The sequence below is a fragment of the Engystomops pustulosus genome, chromosome 3 (genome assembly GCF_040894005.1).
Source record: "Engystomops pustulosus chromosome 3, aEngPut4.maternal, whole genome shotgun sequence".
NCBI classification, from domain to species: domain Eukaryota; kingdom Metazoa; phylum Chordata; class Amphibia; order Anura; family Leptodactylidae; genus Engystomops; species Engystomops pustulosus.
The window spans coordinates 141,919,464-141,940,988 of NC_092413.1; the positions used below are offsets into that span (position 1 = coordinate 141,919,464).

The 21,525-nt window shown below is 42.6% G+C and overlaps 2 protein-coding genes across 4 annotated transcripts in view; one reads left to right on the top strand and one right to left on the bottom strand.

Moving 5' to 3' along the window:
• Window positions 1-21,525, bottom strand: part of ARHGEF10 (Rho guanine nucleotide exchange factor 10) — a 126,618-nt gene that overhangs the window by 41,302 nt on the left and 63,791 nt on the right. For 2 of the 3 annotated variants that reach the window (XM_072142331.1, XM_072142329.1), the window contains 6 exons: window positions 12,761-12,873; window positions 8,039-8,116; window positions 4,869-5,048; window positions 2,577-2,693; window positions 1,721-1,813; window positions 951-1,121 (listed from right to left, as the gene is read on the bottom strand). In XM_072142331.1, coding sequence (XP_071998432.1) covers window positions 951-1,121; window positions 1,721-1,813; window positions 2,577-2,693; window positions 4,869-5,048; window positions 8,039-8,116; window positions 12,761-12,873 — 752 coding nt within the window. The remainder of the gene's footprint in view (window positions 1-950; window positions 1,122-1,720; window positions 1,814-2,576; window positions 2,694-4,868; window positions 5,049-8,038; window positions 8,117-12,760; window positions 12,874-21,525) is intronic. The other variant, XM_072142330.1, reaches the window with a different exon arrangement.
• LOC140120561 (speedy protein C-like) lies at window positions 19,197-20,698 on the top strand. The gene has a single exon (XM_072139554.1). It carries the CDS (start codon window positions 19,549-19,551, stop codon window positions 20,179-20,181), a length of 633 nt encoding a protein of 210 aa, XP_071995655.1. The 5' UTR covers window positions 19,197-19,548; the 3' UTR covers window positions 20,182-20,698.

Below are 21,525 nucleotides of genomic sequence, written 5' to 3' on the forward strand. Positions count from 1 at the left end.
AGCCTTGATGGCTTCTTAAGAAAAGGTCATTCAAAGATTTGGAGGAGAGTGGACTGCTGCTGGAGTCAGTGCTTCAAAAGCCACCACACACAGAGGTATCCAAGACATGGGCCATTCCAGGTGTCAATCCTTTCCTGGGCAATAGACCATGTCAGAGGTGTCTTACCTTGGCTAAGGAGAAAAAGAACTGCACTGTTGCTCAGTAATCCAAGGTGTTTTCTAATGAAAATACATTTTGAATTTCATTTCCAAATTAAGGTCCCATAGTCTGGTGAGAGTGGAGTGGCCACAATCCAAGCTGCTTCAGGACTACTGTGAAGTTTTCACAATCAATCATCTACTGGTGTAGGTCCACTGTGTTTTATCAAGATCAAAATCAGTGCAGTCATTTACCAGGATATTTTATAGCACTTAATGCTCCCCTCTGCCGAGATAAAATTTTCATTCCCCAGAAGCAACTGGCACCTCTCCAGACTGCCAAAAGTACCAATAACTGGTGTAATGATTGGCCAGTGATCTGACCTTAACCCCATAGAGAATCCATGGAATATTGTCAAGAGGGAGATGAAAGACACCAGACTATAATGCAGAGGAGCTGAAGGCTGCTATTGAAGCAATCGGGGCTTCCATAACACCTCTGCAATGCCACCAGGAGATCACCATGCACCATTAAGGTGATGCACCGGGAGTCCTGACCAAGTATTACGTGTCAATTTAAAGATAAGTGTTCAGTAAGAAGACCAGAGAAACAGACACCGCAGAGTTCTGAGACAAAAGGTTATTGCATATAGAGGTATTTTTCATAGGTGGGCTTGGGCCCTGGGCTACCTCCCAAACCACTCATATTATTATCCACTACTGCCGAGAACCCTCAAGGCTTGTTGCATATGTTTATAATATTTTAGATTTGCATATGCGTATATAAATATGTTAATATCACTTCTACTAACCTTGTTGAGATACCTTTCATTCATTGCTTTGGCAATTTGCTTAATTTCACAGCGTTGATCTGCATCCCGCTTCCTCTCATTGAGTTTGTCTGCTAATGTTTCCAGCTCTGTAAGAGCCATTTGTAGGGGTAGTCGGTCGGGATGACCCTTTATTGTGTTTTTCAACATGTCCTACAAAAAAAAAAAAAAAGAGAAAAATTTCAGGGAAACCATGCTAAAAATAATTTTATAAGCCGGAGCACAAGAACAAAAATATGCTTACAATACAACCACAGCAAAGCTTTAAATTTATCAGGGCATATATACTCCATGTAGCGGGACTAAAATCAAACATTAAAAAAATTGCAAAAAAAAAAGCAAATTCTACCCTGTAAGTGGAAAAGCCAAGTGGGTATGCAGGGGCTACTGGGGGCACAGAGTTGCCTTCGCCACCGGAGCTCTCTGAGGCCACTTCATGCCCCCAGCAGCCTTTGCACAAATAAACTGTATTCCTTCTTTATGCAAATTAATGGAAAAGGCTTCATACCAGAATTAGGTAAAAACAGTGTGAAGATGCTGCCAGGAGGGGGAATCTACATCGGGAACTACTTAAACAAGTTGATTCCCAATGGTAGATTTCCTTGAAATTTGTGGTCCTGGCATAAAAAAAAATCAAGATGCCAAATTTTCTTCAGTTTAAATATAAAACTTTGCAGCTGGAAAATATTTTTTTAAAAATGTAAACTATTATATTAATTTACTGTGGACAATATATACGGATAAACACTGACCTGTAGCAAGAGAATAAATTGTGGGAAGCGCTGGATTGGCTTCATCATCAAGCCGTATAGAGTTATGCGATCAGGGCTGCAATCTTGGCTCTGCTGTAACAGAAGATCCCATAGTAACAAAAATAATAATAATTCCTTTATTTATATAGCGCACACAGATTACTCAGCGCTGCACTTGACGATCTCTGTCAGCTGCATTGAGATTAATGGAGCAGAACGGTAATGCGCGGCCGTCTGCTCCATTAGTCTGAGGAGTGGTGAGGGGTTGGTCGGACCCCTCCTTCTCGCGATCTGCCGGGGTCTCAGCTCTGATCAGCAAGTTAGGCCCTATCCCATGGAGCTAACCTACCACAAACATGGCTGTGGTTAATATTCTGACCCTGCCCACCTTTGTTGACTACACCTTCTGGGAATTTGGACCAACCCACAACATGGGGCCACTTTAATTTCCTAGTCCGCCCCAAGACTCCCCATAGTATGATATTGAGGACCTACAATTTGGATCGATATTTTTAGTCATATTGTTATATTTTTTCCAATATGTTAAAACCATCATATGTGGCAAAATGACATTTAATGATGATGTTTGATGAGGTTTCCCCATTTGGCCTAACATTGATAGAAATAGCAAATAAAGGCTAAACACTCTTTGGCATTGATCACATCCAGCCGTGTAGGATTAATCAAGCTAAAACAACTTGCCGTCTGTTTCAATGATGGACTCCCACATTGATTTGCTTTATTTGAGACAGAAATGGCACTGTCCCGGGGGAGCTTCCGCTTTACCAACACAGCCTTGCTTTACTAATTGTAACAAACAATAAAAGGACATTATGCATAGCAGTATTAAACTTACTTTTAAAAATTCCAGAAATGCTGGTTTGGTGGCACAAGTTTTCCTGAGGACTCCAACTGCAGTGCTAAAATTGTTGACGTATTCACTATAAGCATCAAGTACCATGGATTTTGAAAACTGTAAATTGTAGTAAACAAAACAGTCATTTCAAATGAAACTTTTTATGTAAAATTGAAAATACACTACAAAGTTTAAGAGCATCACATGGATCGACAAACCAAACTGAAAAGCTGTCTACTCATGTCTGCAGCAACACACTTACTGAACTTTTGGCAGCTCCCAGTGGCTGGAATTTTTTCCAGACTGAGAGGTAGGCCGAGGAGCATTACAATGTACAAATACCTGAATGGGAGGTACAGGGATCACTCAAAATATCTTTTTATACCCGGCCTGTGACCAGGACAATGAGGCATCCTCTATGCCTGGAGGAGAGGTGGTTCTACCATCGCCATAGACAGGGGGCATCCTGTACATCTAGGTGAGAGGTCGTTCTACCATCACCATAGACAGGGGGCATCCTCTACATCTAGGGGAACGGTGGTTTTACCATCGCCATAGACAGGGGGCATCCTGTACATCTAGGGGAGAGGTCGTTCTACCATCGCCATAGACAGAGGGGCATCCTCTTTGCCTAGAGGAGAGGTGGTTCTACCATCACCATAGACAGGGGGCATCCTGTACATCTAGGGGAGAGGTCGTTCTACCATCGCCATAGACAGGGGGCATCCTCTTTGCCTAGACGAGAGGTGGTTCTACCATCGCCATAGACAGGGAGCATCCTGTACATCTAGGTGAGAGGTTGTTCTACCATCGCCATAGACAGGGGGCATCCTGTACATCTAGGAGAGAGGTTGTTTTACCATCGCCATAGACAGGGAGCATCCTGTACATCTAGGAGAGAGATCGTTTTACCATCGCCATAGACAGGGGGCATCCTGTACATCTAGGAGAGAGGTTGTTTTACCATCGCCATAGACAGGGGGCATCCTGTACATCTAGGGGAATGATGGTTTTACCATCGCCATAGACAGGGAGCATCCTGTACATCTAGGAGAGAGATCGTTCTACCATCGCCATAGACAGGGGGCATCCTGTACATCTAGGAGAGAGGTCGTTCTACCATCGCCATAGACAGGGAGCATCCTGTACATCTAGGGGAGACGTGGTTCTACCATTGCCATAGACAGGGGGCATCCTGTACATCTAGGGGAATGATGGTTTTACCATCGCCATAGACAGGGAGCATCCTGTACATCTAGGAGAGAGATTGTTCTACCATCGCCATAGACAGGGAGCATCCTGTACATCTAGGAGAAAGATCGTTCTACCATCGCCATAGACAGGGGGCATCCTGTACATCTAGGAGAGAGATCGTTCTACCATCGCCATAGACAGGGAGCATCCTGTACATTTAGGAGAGGTGGTTCTACCATCGCCATAGACAGGGGGCATCCTGTACATCTAGGGGAATGATGGTTTTACCATCGCCATAGACAGGGAGCATCCTGTACATCTAGGAGAGAGATCGTTCTACCATCGCCATAGACAGGGGGCATCCTGTACATCTAGGAGAGAGGTCGTTCTACCATTGCCATAGACAGGGGCATCCTCTTTGCCTAGAGGAGAGGGGATTCTACCATCGCCATAGACAGGGATTCTTTACTGTAAGAGCAGTGAGACTATGTAACTCTCTGCCGCAGGAGGTTGTTATGGCAGATTCTTTGTACTTGTTCAAGTGATAACTTTCTTGCGAGCAAAAATATCAGAGGTTATGGTGAAAAATCATCTGTCTATATAATCTATATACTTACCTATATAATCTTATAGGTTAGTGTCTTTTTCCAACCTTATATACTTGAGACTATGATATTGGGACGGAGTTATTAGGTGTCTTAAATTTACACAAATTTCTCATGGTATGCAAATCCTATAAGTAACTACTGATAGAACTGCAACTCCTGGCTCCCTGGTGAACCAACACATATAGGGAAAATAGGTAGGGGCAGGTGAAGAGCACAGAATGAAAATAATACAGGGATATATAGCTCATTTACCTGATCAGGGGAATGGATACCTACAATGCGATTCAAGAATATATCAGCCTAATGCTGGGTGAATAGGAGTGTGTCTGCTGGCCGAAATGCAGCTGCAGTTAATACAGTACTGAGCTGAAGTTTGGGTGTCAGGGCCAAGGGCCATCTTACAGAAACAGATACACCAGTAAATAATATTTATCAGCATTATCCGCAGAAGAAAAGCAATGTACTACATGGATTTTTATCATTCACTTACTGAGGCTACAAAGACGTCTCCAATCCTTTCAGTTGTGTCCCATTCAGACACTCTGCTGGCGAGAGCAATCTGGAACAGTGAGTGGCACTGGAGAATTTCTTTTATCCGATAGAACACGATTTTCAGCTTCCTTTCACTTAATAGCTTTGGCTCCATATCACACAATGGCTTCTCATAATTCTGAGAGAGGTGACGATGTAGAGAAAGAGTATTTTAAGAACAATTCCTAAACTATTTAAAGACCTGTCAGCACCGCACATATGTGTTTATAGTATGACTTATGTTCTCCACAAAATATAAAATGTTCTCATACATTGGAATTTCACTGTATGAACAGTTATGTGTTACCACTTCGTACATTAACAGTCTGACTGAAAATATCATGCTATGCAGGGACATGCTCCCAACTGCTAATATCCACATAGGAAACACTCAACTGAAAGTCATAAGAAAAGATTCTCCAGAATTGGGAGAATTAAAGGAATAAAATTATTTCATAAAATAAATATGTCAGGAGTCGTATATCTTATAAGACTTATACCTTATTGAAAGGAAGATAAAGACGACAAACTGAAAACCTTTTCTCGACTTTTTTCAATCAGCGATGTAATAACAATGCTTTAGCTTCTTTCTCCCAAAAAATGACTATGTTCCTATGTGACTTGTAATGCGTACAGTAGAGGCTCCCCAATGGTTTGCCGATAATAAAAATCATCACAAGCAATAGCAGCTTCCTCAAATAGAACCCTATAGGGATACACTAACTAAGGATGACATCTGTATAGAGATGGCCTTGGCACACACGCACTAAACAACTGTTACCACAACAAGAATTTCCCACATGGCACACAGAGAGCCTCAGCAATACAGCTGGAATATCAGGAACTGGAAACGCATGAACTGCTCCGTAACTGGCACTGGTTTCATTATTTCTTATTACACCACATGCCGCCACATGTACCATATCATCCTTTTTATGCATTTTTCATAAACTTGGCTGCTTGAGATGAAGCAAATCAGGTGATTTGTGTAGTGAGGGAGGGTCTGGCCTATGGAAGATCAAGACCTTATATCAAGGTTAAATAGGTAGCTTCATTTACACTGCCAAACTATGCCAAAGATGAAACTTAAAAGGGAATCCTGGAGAAGAGGATTTACTCAGCTCTGTCTCCCATTCCTAAGGTTCCCTGAACTCCTAGCCACGCCAGAAGTCCCCAAAGTCACAAAACCTGCTTCAGCCAATCTCTACCCTGGACTATATGTAAATCCTGAAAAAAAAGTCGGAGACATGCAGCTCTCTTGAAATCGCTAAGATGTCAGAATGTGATCTCAGAACCATCAAACATTTGGTTAACATTTAGTCAACAGGATCACAAGAAACGGTTTGAGGGGGAAAAAAAAACTTAAATCAAATATCAAAAATCTGAGAAGAATCCAATGAAAAGTAACCAAAATGCATATGTCTTCTAGTATTGTCATATTCCAGAACAAAATTCAAGATTATCTGTGCTTAGGGACCTGGTCATAGTAAGGAAGACTAAAACCCAACCACTACTGAATAAGCCAAACTGAAAGTTGAAAAGTCAATATCGGACCAAGAAGATAGATTTTTGTAAAGTTTTATGAGAAATGAGAGTGACACTTATGGCACAGAGCTCTCCTCAATGCCCTGTACTGCCATCGTCAGGTAATAAAAGGGAACCTGTCACCAGGAACCTAATGTACACTACAGAATGGTTGCAGAAGCCCATTACAGCTGCAGTGCAAATCTGCCTTTTCTAAGCATTTGCATTACAATAGAATTGTGTGTTATAACTTACTCTTGCATCCTCACAAAATCCTGGGGTAGTCACAGGGGCTGGGCTTTGGTTTGGATGCATTTAAAAAAACAACATGTGACTTGTCTGTGTTACTCCCTCCTCAGATCTTAGCCCCCACCTTTGGGCTCCTGTACAGCTCCACAAGAAAACTTTAGGATCCAGCTTTTGTTTAGGGTAAAACCGCCTTTATTTAATCCATCATGGCGTCCAATAGGTAAAATACAGGTGGAACGGTCAAGCTTGTCAACACGTTTCTAGCACGTTCAAGAGCTCTTACTCATGACTGACTGTACAGCTCCACCTCCTGCTCCTTCTCAGAGGTCACAGCCTGGTGAGATGACAGTAGTGGGGGAGGGACAAGCTGTACAGGAGCACAAAGATGGAGACAGCCTGCAGCTCAGACAAGTCACATGTTTTTTTTAAATGTATCCAAACCAAAGTCCAGCCCCTGTGTCTACCCCAGGATATTGTCAGGATGCAAGAGCAAGTTATAACACAGAATTATATTGTAATACAAATGCTTAGAAAAGGCAGAGAGGCATTTTTGCACTGCAGGTGTCATGGGCTCTTACAATCTGTCTTTAGTGAAAATGAGGTCCCTGGTGACAGGTTCCCTTTCATAAAGATAAGCTAGCGGGAAGGTACAGGGAATTTATCAAAAGTGTCTGAGAGCAAAGTTGTGAGCTCAGCTTTTATTTTATAAACTGCTGTGGGAAAATGAAAGCGGAGCTCTGATTGGTTGCCACAAACAACTAGAACAGTTCTGCTATGTAATGTCATCCCCCTCCATTGTCAGCCATGCTAATGAGGACCTATCAGTTTTCCTAAATTTGTCCATTTTAGTAAAATATGTGTTCCTCATAAAAGGGGAAAAACCCACAAACCTGAAACATTTTTTTCCCAATTATGAGTAAACTGACATGTGGGTGTTCCCAGTTGTCTCTACATAGTCTCACGCTCTCTAAACAGTGTAGACTATGATGAGGCACAGCTATTTGAGATCACAATACCAAAAAATAAATCAAGATCATCACAGGGTTATGAAAAGGGGTGCCCCAGAATAAGTACTGTATAAAATACTGAGTGAAGTGGTGCTCTAAGTCTATAACCCATATGTGGATGAAATCATCCCTCTCTAAAGAGGTTCCTGTAGCTGAATGGCTGCAGTTCAGCCAAGTACTTACGCTCTGTGTCATCAATGGTTACAGCACGTAGATGATTATATTTCACCCTTATGGAACACATCATCTTTAGTTAGCGTTATTGGACTACACTTGAGAAGGTTTTATAAGATATCTGTAAACATAACGCAGATGCATTTCAGCAATGGATATTAAATCCTGACGGTACCTCTAGAATTCGTTTCAAAGAGTCAACATAGTTTTTCTCGCTTTCCACAATGGATCCAAGAATGTATCTTCTAACAACCTATGAAAACAATTCAAAGTATATCAGTATTACCAAGCAATACCAATGGAGCACAACATAAAATTAATGAAGAACTAATACATTGCCATATACTGGAATCACTACTATTTCTAAAACTCGCTTTATAGCACAAACGTTTCTTGTATTTGTTGGTTGCAAAGTCGCAATATACAGGCAGTCCCCTACTTAAGAACACCCGACTTACAAACGACCCCTAGATACAAACGGACCTCTGGTAATTAGTAATTTACTGTACGTTAGCCCTAGGCTACAATGAACAGCTATAACATTAATTAGAGGTGTCTGCAATTAAGCTTTATTATTAATACTGGTTCTTATGACAATCCAACATTTTTTAAATCCAATTGTCACAGAGACCAAAATAATTTTTTCTGGAGCTACAATTATAGAATATACAGTTCCGACTAACATACAAATTCAACTTAAGAACAAACCTATAGAACCTATCTTGTATGTAACCCGGGGACTGCCTGCATAGGCACAACTGGATGTTTGCACCAAAATATGAGCAAATAGACGCACATGCTGAAAGACAGAATTATGATAAATGACCCCCATAGTTTGCAGAAAGTAAACAAACATAGCAGGCCTAGCTCTTTCTTTTATACAGTAGTAAAGTGTTGCAAAAGTCTGCACTGTTTCTAATGGATAAGGGAGCGCAATGATAATCAATCAATCTGTAAATGGATAATTCATATCCAGTATATGACACACACAAGTTATCAAACCTCCAGTGATTAGGGAATGGGGTCTATTTACTTATGTTGGACTAACAAGGTTTTCCACTTCACACTTATGTAGGGAGCAGCAGTCTCACTCACATGCAATAAATGCATCACATTCAGGGATCGCTTTTGTCATAACTTATTGGGGAGATGTATTAATGTGTAGGGTTTTAGTGTAGAGTACAACTAGACACTTCTCTGCTGTGTCACATAAATCATTGGGGCACATTTACTTACCCGGTCCTTCCAGGAGGAACCTGTAGGAGCACTGCAGCGCTACATCATCTCTTGACACACTCTGAGTAGTTATGCACTGAGCATAACTACACCAGGTGAGAGCATAACTAACCTGACCTTCGTCACCAGAAATAGGATTTCCTTGAACCAACAGGTGTTTGCCCTATGAGCGCATTTATGTCCTTTTATTTTTCGTTTTAGTCTAACAGTTGATTAACCCCTTCCCGCCACGGCCCTTTTTCGATTTTGCGTTTTCATTTTTCACTCCCCACATTCAAAAATCTGTAACTTTATTTTTCCATGTACAGAGCTGTGTGATGGCTTATTTTCTGCGTAACAAATTACACTTCAAAATGGTGGTATTAAATATTCCGTGCCGTGTACCGGGAAGCGGGCAAAAAATTCCAAATGCAGTGAAATTGGTTTAAAAAACGCATTTGTGCCATTTTCTTGTGGGCTTGGATTTTACGGATTTCACTGTGTGCCCCAAATGACATGTCTACTTTATTCTTTGGGTCGGTACGATTACGGGGATACCAAATTTGTATAGGTTTTATAATGTTTTCATACATTTAAAAAAATTAAAATACAAATTTTTTGGGGGGATTTTGCCATCTTCTGGCGCTAATAACTTTTTCATACTTTGGTGTACGGAGCTGTGGGTGGTGTCGTTTTTTGCGGATTTTGATTACGTTTACAATGTTATAATTTTTAGGACTGTACGACCTTTTGATAACTTTTTATAGAATTTTTATTTTTTTTTAAATGGCAAAAAAGTGCCATTTTCAACTTTGGGCGCGATTTTCTGTTACGGGGTTAAACGCAGTGAAAAAACGTTATCATATTTTGATAGCTAGGGCATTTTCGGACGCGGCAATACCTAATGTGTTTATGATTTTTACTGTTTATTTATATTTATATCAATTCTAGGGAAAGGGGGGTGATTTGAATTTTTAGGTTTTTTTATTATAATTTTTTTATATTAATTTTTTTTTAATTTTTATTTTTACTATTTTTCAGACTCCCTAGGGTACTTTAACCCTAGGGTGTCTGTACGATCCTATCATATACTGCCATACTACAGTATGGCAGTATATGGGGATTTTACTACTCATACATTACAATGTGCTGACAGCACATTGTAATGAATGGGTTAACCCGAAGTAGCTTCAGGTCTTCGTGAGACCCGAAGCTACCATGGCGACGGGATCGCCACTCCCCGTGATGACATCACGGGGAGCGACGATCCACGGAAAGATGGCGGTCTTTTTGAATCCGTCGGCACCTCTGCCGGCGGCGATCAGCGGTAAAACAAGCAATATGCAGCAAAGACTTACCGGCTATGGAGAGGACTCGATCCGCGAGCCCTCTCCATGTACCGGGACCCGACATGTGACATACTATTACGTCACATGTCGGTAAGGGGTTAAAGACAAATGCTCTAGCCAGAGGGTCTGACTTAAGAAATATATACATTTTATTTGTGCACTTAGTCTTTAAAGTGTATACCGTATTTTCCGGACTATAAGGCGCACTTAAAAGCCTTGGATTTCCTTGGAAATCCAAAGTGCGCCTTATAGTCCGGTGCGCCCTATATGAGGGCAGCGGACCCTACTTACATAGGTCCCCGCTATCGGAGACAGCAGATCTCCAGCGGGAACTGCAGACCACGCGGCACGAACAACTTCTGCCGCGTGGTCTGCAGTTCCCGCTGGAGATCTGCTGTCTCCGGTAGCGGGGACCTATGTAAGTAGGGTCCGCTGCCATCCTCCACCTCCCCCTCACCTTCCCCGCGTCTCTTCTCGGCGTCGCGTCCCGTCGGGTCTCCGCTCCGCCCCCGGACCTCCGCCACGCCCCCGACCCTGCGCCTTATAGTCCGATGCGCCTTATATATGGAATTATTACATATATAAGGCGCATCGGACTGTTGCGCCTTATATTCCGGTGCGCCTAATGGCCCAGAAAATACGGTAATCCCAATATTTTGTAGGTAATAAGTATTTAAACATTTCCTGCTTTGAAAGAGATTTTCATCTCTTCCATCTAGTGACTGAAGGTATATGTGTGGGCACCGTATGAATCTTTGCACACACTGAGTTTTAATAATTCGGAGATTATATAGGTGTATGTAGAATTTTAAACCTGGGTCATATTTATGCCTTGGCAGCAAAACCAGTTTTCAAACCATGAGGTGTAACCCAAACAGTGAGGTAATCCCTCCTTTGGCAGCAACCAGTTCTCAAAATGAAAGATTTTCAGATATTGTTTTTTTTTTCAGTTGCATCCAATGTGCACCTAGAAAGCTCATGTAATTGCAACACCCCTGCCAGCGCATAGGCAAGGTGGTTGTTGCAAATAGCTCCCTCTTTATGTTAGGAGCTGTTAAGGAGACTGATCACCTCTCTAGGAGGTCTCTAAGTACTGGAGAACTTTGTAATTGCAGCTACAGCCACTGCCTGGTAAGGTAAGAGTTAACAATGTGAAATGTTGCTGTCCAATAAGAATCGCTATACTATTGTAAAGCAAGCTGGAAGCTGATTGGAGAGTGCTACCACCTTACCAAAAGAGTACAGGCGGTCCCTACTTAAGAACAATCGACTTACATACGACCCCTAGTTACAAACAGACCTCTGGATATTGGTAATGTATTGTACTTTAGTCCCAGGCTACAATGATCAGCTCTAACAGTTATCAAATGTGTCTGTAATGAAGCTTTAGTGTTAATATTGATTCTTATGGCAACCCAAAATTTTTTAAATACAATTGTCACAGAGACCAAAAAGGTTCTGGCTGGGATTACAACGATAAAATATACAGTTCCGACTTACATACAAACTCAACTTAAAAACAAACCTACAGACCCTATCTTGTATGTAACCCGGGGACTGCCTGTATATAAACCTCTGGTGGGCGGGACCACATGGTCAGAGTCAGGGTCTGCAGACTCCATGTCAGCTCCAGCCAGTAGAGGAAAGTGCAGCTCCTGCAGCGCTGCACCAGCCAGTGTAATAATACTAGGAACCAGAGGTGCCTCAGGCCTAGCAACCAGGGCATGGCAAAAGACTTCAGCCCTGGTTGCTTCGATATAGATCGTCCTAATCAGCAGACCGTTGCCGCAGAAGGACAAACTATTTCGTGTTTAGGTCCCTTCTGCGTCTGCCCGGCATAACTCCTTTTAATCGAGTTTGAACGCAGCAGCTAAGGAAAGAGACAGAGGGAGACTTTGTCGCTCCTTCCCAGTGCGATTGCGGGTTTCCAGGGGGTTGCCATGGCAGCCAGAGGTATGACAGAGACAAAAAAAAAGTGAAAAGGTCTGTGCCATAAAGGTCCTGAAGGCCATTATAGGCTGTGTCTTTCAGGTGTTATTATTATTTCTGTATTTATTATTATTATTAGTCTGCATTATTATTTCTGTCAAAATAATTGTAGTATAATGCAAGGGTGCCAAATGTGCGCTATTAAAATACATAAAAAGTAGATGGGAATTTTAACAGATTCATTATGTTACTGTCATTCCTTTTTCTGTAAAGAAAGGGAACATGGAAAATAAAAAATATTCTGCATATATCTGCATGCTTTCCCTACATAGCAATATACAGCGATAGGTCAATGTATACATATTATCTATACTAGATTCCATAATAGTAATTTCAGGAAATACCTGCTGCTGGGTTAATCCTTCTGGCATTGGAGACATAATGGCTTCTGTATGCACACAGTCTACGTCTATGAATAAATTAGATTCATCATCCTCAATACACACAGATTTACGGTCTAAAATGAAGAAAGAAAATAAGTGGACTTTTTTAACAGACATAATAATATGTAAGCACAGACTTTATACTTCTAAAGGCTTATATACAAACACAATGTGATTATAGGCAGTGATCAGAATATTAAACACAAGTTTCTGGCATAAAAAACGTGTTGTTGCACAGTCCGTTTAAATGGTGATTATTAAAAGGTATTGCGGTTTAGTGAAGCTGTGTGCTGTCCTGCCTAAGCAGCAGAAGGGGTGCCCCCCCCCCCCCAAAAAAAAACATTTTTTTATTATTTGCACCAGAACTTGGCAGAAAATTGTAGCTCTAACCTATGCCAGTAAAAAGGAGTAGTAGGGCATCAATCCAAGTCCTGCATGGTAATTTATAAATGTGGTTGCTCGGAGCTGTGGGTTCTGGTGCTCAAACCCAAGGCCAGACACTATCGATGGAGGAAGCCACAGCACCCAGAGGCTTAAATTAAAAAAAGGCTTTATTTACGTATCATCCAGGCATAAAAAAACACAACGTTTCGATTCCCACTCAATCTTTATCAAGCATTGGCACAGACATATATTTGATCAAAAATTCACCTGCCTGGTTCCATGTAACTTTGCTATTCAGTGCATCCACCCTCCACACCTTCATATAGTGAGGAAGGGGGGCTGTGTAATATATATATATATACACACACACACACACACCATATATACTCGAGTATAAGCCGACCCGAGTATAAGCCGAGACCCCTAATTATACCACCAAAAACTGGGAAAACATATTGACTCGAGTATAAGCCAAGGGTGGGAAATGCATTGATCACAGCCCCCCCCCAGTATATAGCCAACCAGCCCCCTATAGTATACAGCCAGCCCAGCCTGCCCCCAGTAGTATACAGCCAGCCCAGCAGTATACTGCCAGCCCAGCCTGCCCCCAGTAGTATACTGCCAGCCCAGCCTGCCCCCAGTAGTATACAGCACTGCCTCCAGTAGTATACAGCACTGCTCCCAGTAGTATATAGCACTGCCCCCAGTAGTATACAGCCTGCCCCTAGTAGTATACAGCCTGCCCCTAGTAGTATACAGCACTGCCCCCAGTAGTATACAGCACTGCCCCCAGTAGTATACAGCACTGCCCCCAGTAGTATACAGCACCCTAGCCTGCCCCGTGTAGTATACAGCCTGCCCCCAGTAGTATACAGCCCAGCCCAGCCTTCCCCCAGTAGTATACAGCTTTCCCCAGCATTAAAAAAAAAATTAAAAAACTTATATACTCACCCTCTGGTGGCCCCGATGTGCAGCGCTGCTCCCCCAGATGTCCGCGCGGCTCGTCTTCAGGCTTCCGCGCCGTCTTCTTTCTTCTGCTGGCCGCCACCATTGCTATCTCTCTCGGCCGGCGCCTAGTATGAGGCGCCGCTGCTGGCGTCATACTAGGCGCCGCCCGGGGGAAGAACAATGGCTGCGCCCTGCAGAGGAAAGAAGACGGGCACAGAAGCCTGAAGACGAGCCGCGCGGACATCTGGGGGAGCAGCGCTGCACATCGGGGCCACCGAGGGTGAGTATATAAGTTTATTATTTTTTAAGTATTTTTAACTCATGTTTAACTCGTATATAACTCATGTATAAGCCGAGGGGACGTTTTTCAGCACATTTTTTGTGCTGAAAAACTTGGCTAATACACAAGTATAAACGGTATATATATACCTCCCATGGTCTGGTCGAGAGCTCTGGGCACCTGTGCCATGCTGTCAGTGAGGGCAGTGTAGTATCCGCTCCCCATAGGCTTCTATGGCCCCCGCCGAGCACATACCCCACTCAGCAGGAGGGAGATGGCTGGAAGGACATGGCTACAACTTTCCATCCTGCCTTTGTCAGTGGATGCGACATATAGTGGTCAGGCCAAACAACAGCCATGCCTCCATCTGCCAGTATATGTCATTGTATATGCTCATCTTATACATCAGGAGTTTTCCTGACGTATATGCTGATCGTATACACAAAACAAGATGTGAACCCAGCCTGTATTATACCTAGCAGCCAATTTTAGCCAAGCTCTAATTTTTATTTTACTGCTTTGGAAATATAATAGTTAAACTGTGATTGGTTGCTATGGACAACATAAACAGTTTTCCTGTGGGACCATTTTTAAAAATGAGGTCCATATGAAATATATTTTATGAGGTAAATGTTGGGTTTATATAAACGAATGAAATAAGATATAAGACAAGAGATGTGCAAAATAGACACTAAGAATTTTATTGGGTACAACATTAAAACACACTTAAAAAGCCCATGAAGGGTACAAACCACATAACAATCCCCAGTACAAAATTAATAGATAAACCTAAAGGTAAGTAGTTAAATATTAAAGTGCACAGTGTATATGTCACATATAAATCCGGACCATACAAATATATATAAAATAGAAATTGAATATGCATAGGTAGCTGTCATAGACAATGGTACATATAGTGGGTCCAGACCTAAATAAAGTGCAGTGCATAGATATACAAACGGCTACATTACCATAAATAAGCAATTGAATCTGGGGATGGAAGAACGCCCCACACGTATCGCCCGGCTTGCGGGCTTCGTCAATTGTTTTTCAGATGTGTGACACGATATTTATATTCTTGGTATATTTATCCCCCATTCTTCCTAAAATACTAGGGTTTATATAAACATGTGTTTTGTTATTCTAGTATATGGTGACAAGGATGGGAAGGGACAGGGAGTAGAGTGCCAGGGCTTTGGTAGAGGACATATAGCATTGATGAATATCAGTAAGTGCAGGGATTATTTGAATACAGCAGGTGGCAGGAGACTCTGAAAGAAGTGAGGAAATTCCAAAGCATTATGGGACTTGTGGTAAAACAAGTGCCGACTAGGCCCCTCCCGCATCTGCTTCTGTGTGACACAGAATAGGAGGCTGAAACACCATCATGATAAAAATTGTAAAGGTCTTTATGCAATGATCAGCTGTAAGGTGTCTGTATTGAGGCTTTATTAATAATCCTTGGTCCCATTACAGCAAAAAAATTTGAAGCTAGAATTGTCACGGGCAAAAAACATTTTTGTCTGGATCTACATTTATAAAATATACAGTTTCGACTTCCATACAAATTCAACTTAAGAACAAATCTATCTTGTTTGTAACCTGGGGACTGTCTGTAGAGGCATTGTGGTAGATTTATCAGAAGTGTCTGAGACCAGAACTCTTCATGGCAACCAATCAGACCTCCGCTTTAATTTCATTTCAACAGCTGTGGGAAAATGAAAGCTGAGCTCTGATTGGTTGCCATGGAGAACTAGAACAATTCTGCTCTCAGACACTTCTGATAAATCTCCCCCATTGGGGCAGATTTACTTACCCGGTCCATTCGCAATCCAGCGGCAGTTCCTCCGACGGCCACCAGGTGTCGCTGCTGCGCTGAAGAGCATCGGAACGCACTGGAGTTCCCCGAGCCATCCTAGATGAAGGTAAGTGCGTGTCGAGCGACACTTTTTATTTTTTTTAAATGCAGCGATTTTTCCGAATCCGTTGGGTTTTTTCACGGCCACGCCCCCCCCCCCCCAATTTCCGTCACGTGCATACCGGCGCCGATGTGCCACAATCCGATCGCGTGCGCCGGAATCCCGGGGCAATACAGGGAAAAATGGTCGCAAAACGGAATAATTCTGTTAACCCGTCGATAAATATCTGTATAAACTTGTGCATCAGTGTATGATGAAGTCAGTCACAGATATATCAAGATATGGCTCCGGGGGTATCTGGCAGGTGAATTCTAGCTGCCATAGTTGTGCACAAAACCAATGCAAACGTTAAAGGTGAATATTTGCATGGTCTAGGTCAGTGGTGGTGAACCTACGGCCTCGGTGCCCCGCAGTAGGCACTCAGGCTGCTGCCAAAGCACAGAGTTTATCAGACAAGCTTTAAGGGAACCTCCTGCAGTCCCAGGGGCTTGGCTCATCATTATTTTAGAATGAAGAATCCTGCTCTACCCGACACTGTATGAAAAGAGAATAGGAGTGGACAGGGTCACATCATCATTGGTGCCATAAGTGCTCCTGCTATGGGCCCCACAAATCTTCTAGTTGTGGGGGGCTCTTGAGTGGAGCTCCAATGGCAATCTGAATTTTCACAATTTTCATCAAAAACCGCATACAACTTATAAAGACTGAACAGAACGAGATTGAAGGGGTTGGCCACTTAACCTCATATTTTGTAATGTGTGTGTAAGTTTGGGAGCAGGATATTAGGTAATTTACCAATATACACCTATTAAAGCTCTGCACTGCTTTCCTGATATATAAAGTGAAGCTTTGTGTCTTTTACCTCCTCAGCCAGAAATTCCTGACCAGAAAATGGCTGCAGATGGAGGGTCATGTGATCTTTACCTGTACATGAAGACTCGTCCTGGCAGGACCTTTATGATAGTGTTCATTAATATAAGATCAAGGTCCTGGCGAGGCGATTGCTCATGGACAGATGGAGATCACATGACCCTCCATCTGCAGCCATTTTATGGACAGGAATGTCTGGCTAATGAGGTAACAGACAGGAGGCTTCACTTTCCATATCAAGAAAGTGGAGGAGAAAGAATAACAGATGTACATTGGTAAATTACCAAATATTCTGCCCCCAACATTTACACACACACTCCAAAAATGAGGTAAAGTGGCCAACTCCATAAATAGCGGGAAGTGGATGTGTGACATGGAGGACTCAAGTCTGGACATAAATACTCCTGGCAAAGCCCACAGGTTCAGTATAGCCCTCCCTCTTCCAGAAATGGAAGGCGCAATGTACTGAATGAACATTGAGGAAATGTAACTGATGGACAAAGTACATTTGCTCCTCATGTTATTGCTGTTCTGCTAATAATGGTGGTTTACCAGCTGCGCTGGCACCAGGGTGGGCATAGACCCATATTTCCAGGTCTGCCATACACCTTCTGCACCAAAGTTTCTTTGCTTTTCAAGCTTATAAATTAGAAAGATTATTGTAAGGTTAATAAGTGGAATATCTTTTAGCTCTTCCATACAAAGGTTACCAGCCATTCCCTAATTACTGTACATCACAACCATCTCCTTTTGCTCTTGTGTAATGCTAGTATTTAGGATGCAGTGGAAGAGGAATAGTATGGAGGCCATGATACAGCGATACATTATCCCATTGCTGGTGTCCTCCCTATTGTATTATGTGTGTGAGGAAGGAGATCTGCTTGTTGTAGGGATCTGTATGGAGGTGTAATGGTTTCCTTATACACCTTCTTTGTGCCGCCTATGGATGTAGTGCTGGATAGGAGTCAGTCCCCCAATACCACAATGATTTTCATTTCTCGTCACCTGTCATCAATCTCTGTGACACACAACCCTTCTACATCTGGAGATACAAAGTAACTACAGCCATGTGTACAACATATACTTTCCCTAGGTTTTATTTTGTTGTTGGACATTCATGGAGGATCCAAATCTAAAAATGTTTTCACTGCAGATTGAATGAAATCTCAATAAACATGAAATATTTACAATGTCTATACCAGTGGCTCTCAACCTGTGGGTCGTGACCCCCGCAGGGGTCGAACGACCAAAACACAGGGGTCGCCTAAAGCCTTTGGAGCCACGATTTTATTGTGTTTTTACTGCAAATCGCATGGTTTGGGGTCACCGCAACATGAGTAACTGTATTGCGGGGTCATAGCATTACAAAGGTTGAGAACCACTGGTCTATACATAAAGTGACTGCTGAGGCTCTGCCTCTTATCTATTAGACGTATCACAGGGAAACTGTATTTATCAAAACTGTCTTACAGAAAATCTGTCTGTTGCCCACAGAAGCCAATCACAGCACGGCTTTCACCTTACTACAGCAGCTTGAAGAATAAAAACTGAGATTTGATTGGTTACTTACTAGGTGCAACAGTCACAGGATTTTATAGTTTAGACCTGCTGCATAGTCTATGGTGAAAGTGCTGGAGGTTTCTCAAATGATTATTGAATTATCAAATGAGTGTTCTAGTTAAACATGGCAACCAATCACAGCTCAGCTTGCATTTTATAAACTGCTGTGGGAACTTGAAAGCCGAGTTTTGATTGGTTGCCATTAGCAACTAGAACAATTCTGCTCTCAGACCCTTTTGATTAAATCTCCCCCAGTGAGTAAATCATATATATCCAGTATCTGCCCCAGCAGAAGAGAAGAATTAGCTACATAGTACAATGTACAGGGACAACTACTAAAATGTTGCATATAAACCGTGCCAGGAATGAAAGCTCCTACTAGTTGCTATGTACATTGTTTCTCTTTATACTGTAATAATGAAGATTATCCATTATTTGGCGGTGTTATTATAACACAGTTTTTTTTCTATGGTAAAGTGTCAAAAAGTAACTCAATCATTGCTGCTTATATGTATACATATACACACTCCATATATTAAAGGAGCATGATATCCCTTTAAGACTTGCTGCTGTGTCAGTTATTGTGGCAGGTGCCACTCTCAGCAGCCAATAGGATTGCAGGGCATCACTTCAATGCAGGGAAAAAAACGTCGGTTGGTGCCAGTCAGTGAAAGCTCTCAGAGTGACAAGACAGGCTCCCGTTACTGCACCCAGCGAGTTTGGATTTGTTTCATTTTAGCCAAAACCCGGATCAAGAAGAAGCTCTACTGCCCACATTGAGTAAAGACATGAAGAGAAAGAGAGGGGAGACTTCACCAGCAGATCCCCTGGAGCCTGCCCCCAAGAGGAGGAAGATGGCGGCCTTCCTCACACACCTGGAGGATAAATACACAGAAGATCTGCCGCCCACATCGAATGAAGACGGAAGAAAAGACCTAAAGAGGAAGAGGCAGGAGACTTCACCACCAGAACACCAGGAGCCTGCCCCCAAACAGAGGAAGATAGACCTGGCACAGCAGCAGGAAGAGATGGCAGCCTTCCTCAGCCTCCTGGAGGATGAATACATCACAGACTTCCTTTCCAGTGACAGCGGCAGGACCTCTTCAGACAAGTACCACCTAGCTACTGCCTGTGAGTATTTGAGAAGAGCAAGACTTCCCACTGTCCAATACAGACACTACTTCTTCCCAGCACTCTACCTGGCCAGTCAGTTTGAAGAGCAAGATGCAGACATCCGCACAGAGATCCTCTTCTGGGCCTTGGAAGGATTCTGGTTTCTGGAGATCGAACATTTTCTCCGTTACCGCAACCTGCTGTTCAAGAAAATTGGCTTCAAAGCTTGGGTAGACCTGGACACCTGTCACCAGATAATGGCCGAGGACCCCACACATTGGGCATGGAGAAGAGAAAGACCAACATGAACAACCTACCCGCGCCCAGCTGTTCCAGCACCCAGGGAAGATTACAGTGTCTACCAGCTATGGCTTCCCCTGTGTCATCATCCAACTTCAGCTATGCAAGCAGGAGGTCTGCAAGGAAGCCAGAATCATCATCTATACCTACCTCTGCCAGGATGTGAGATGACAGCTGCGAGACCATCATGGAGGAGACGACCAGAAAAGCAACATGGATGAAGCCATCTGTCCATTGGTAAGGCCCAGAAACCACCTCACAGCACATAACACTCAGCACTCAATCACTGTAGGTAGCCACATGCAGTCACTGTAGGTAGGTCCATACAGAAATGTTATAGCGTTGCCTCCCTTAGTATGCCCAGAGGAAGGGCAGTACAGCGGCCATGGTTTCCCTGCAGGTTTCCTCCACAGGGGGTTTTTCCTGTCCTGAGCGCCGCTGTACCCTCTCTGTGAGTGACAGGAGGTAACAACCAATTACATTAAAAAATATATATTTATAATAAAATGTCACATTATTTAACTTTCTATTCTGTGTCATGATGTGTATTTCTTGTGTCAGGTGTGTCGTTTATTTCTAACAATAGATGTAGATATTATACATATACAATGAATACTATTAATTATTAAATGTATTTGCATAGAAACCATTATTTATTCAGCTAATATATATACTATTGCTACACAAGCTTATATGTATATTATCTGTCCTTGAATAGTCATTTGCTCCAGCTTCTAGCACTGCTGTCATGACATCAAGCCATGATAATCGTAGGGGAGATTTATCAAAACTGTTTTACTTGCTCTTTGCAGCCAATCATAGCGAAGATTCATTTTATAAACTGCTGTTTAGAAACTAGAATAGTTTTCTCTCAGACGCTTTTTATAAATCTATAGTATAAAATGTATGTATACCCCTTTAAGCAATATATGGTTTACAAGGAAAGCATTACATGCCTTAAAGGACATCTACCACCAGGATGAAGGACTGTATGCAAATGAGCCTGAGGGGCTCCAGGCTCCATAGGTGTTAATGGAGCCTGGAGCCCCTCAGGCTCATTTACATACAGTCCTTCATCCTGGTGGTAAATGTCCTTTAAATCTCTTCAGTAAATGGCTCTGATCCTCAGTGTGTGAGAGTCTCCATCAATAAAAAGAAACCCACGATCAGGAGGTATTAAAGCAGGGTTTAAATCCCATTGTGATGGCAGCGCTAACTGGAGGCCGAGTAGCGAGAGGGGACCGGGGAGCTGTTCTGTAGCCACCGCTCGACTCCTCTCCTGCTCCTGGCGCTGCACTGTCCTGGGTATGAACACCAGCACATAGAACCAGGATCAGGACCCTGAGCAGTGC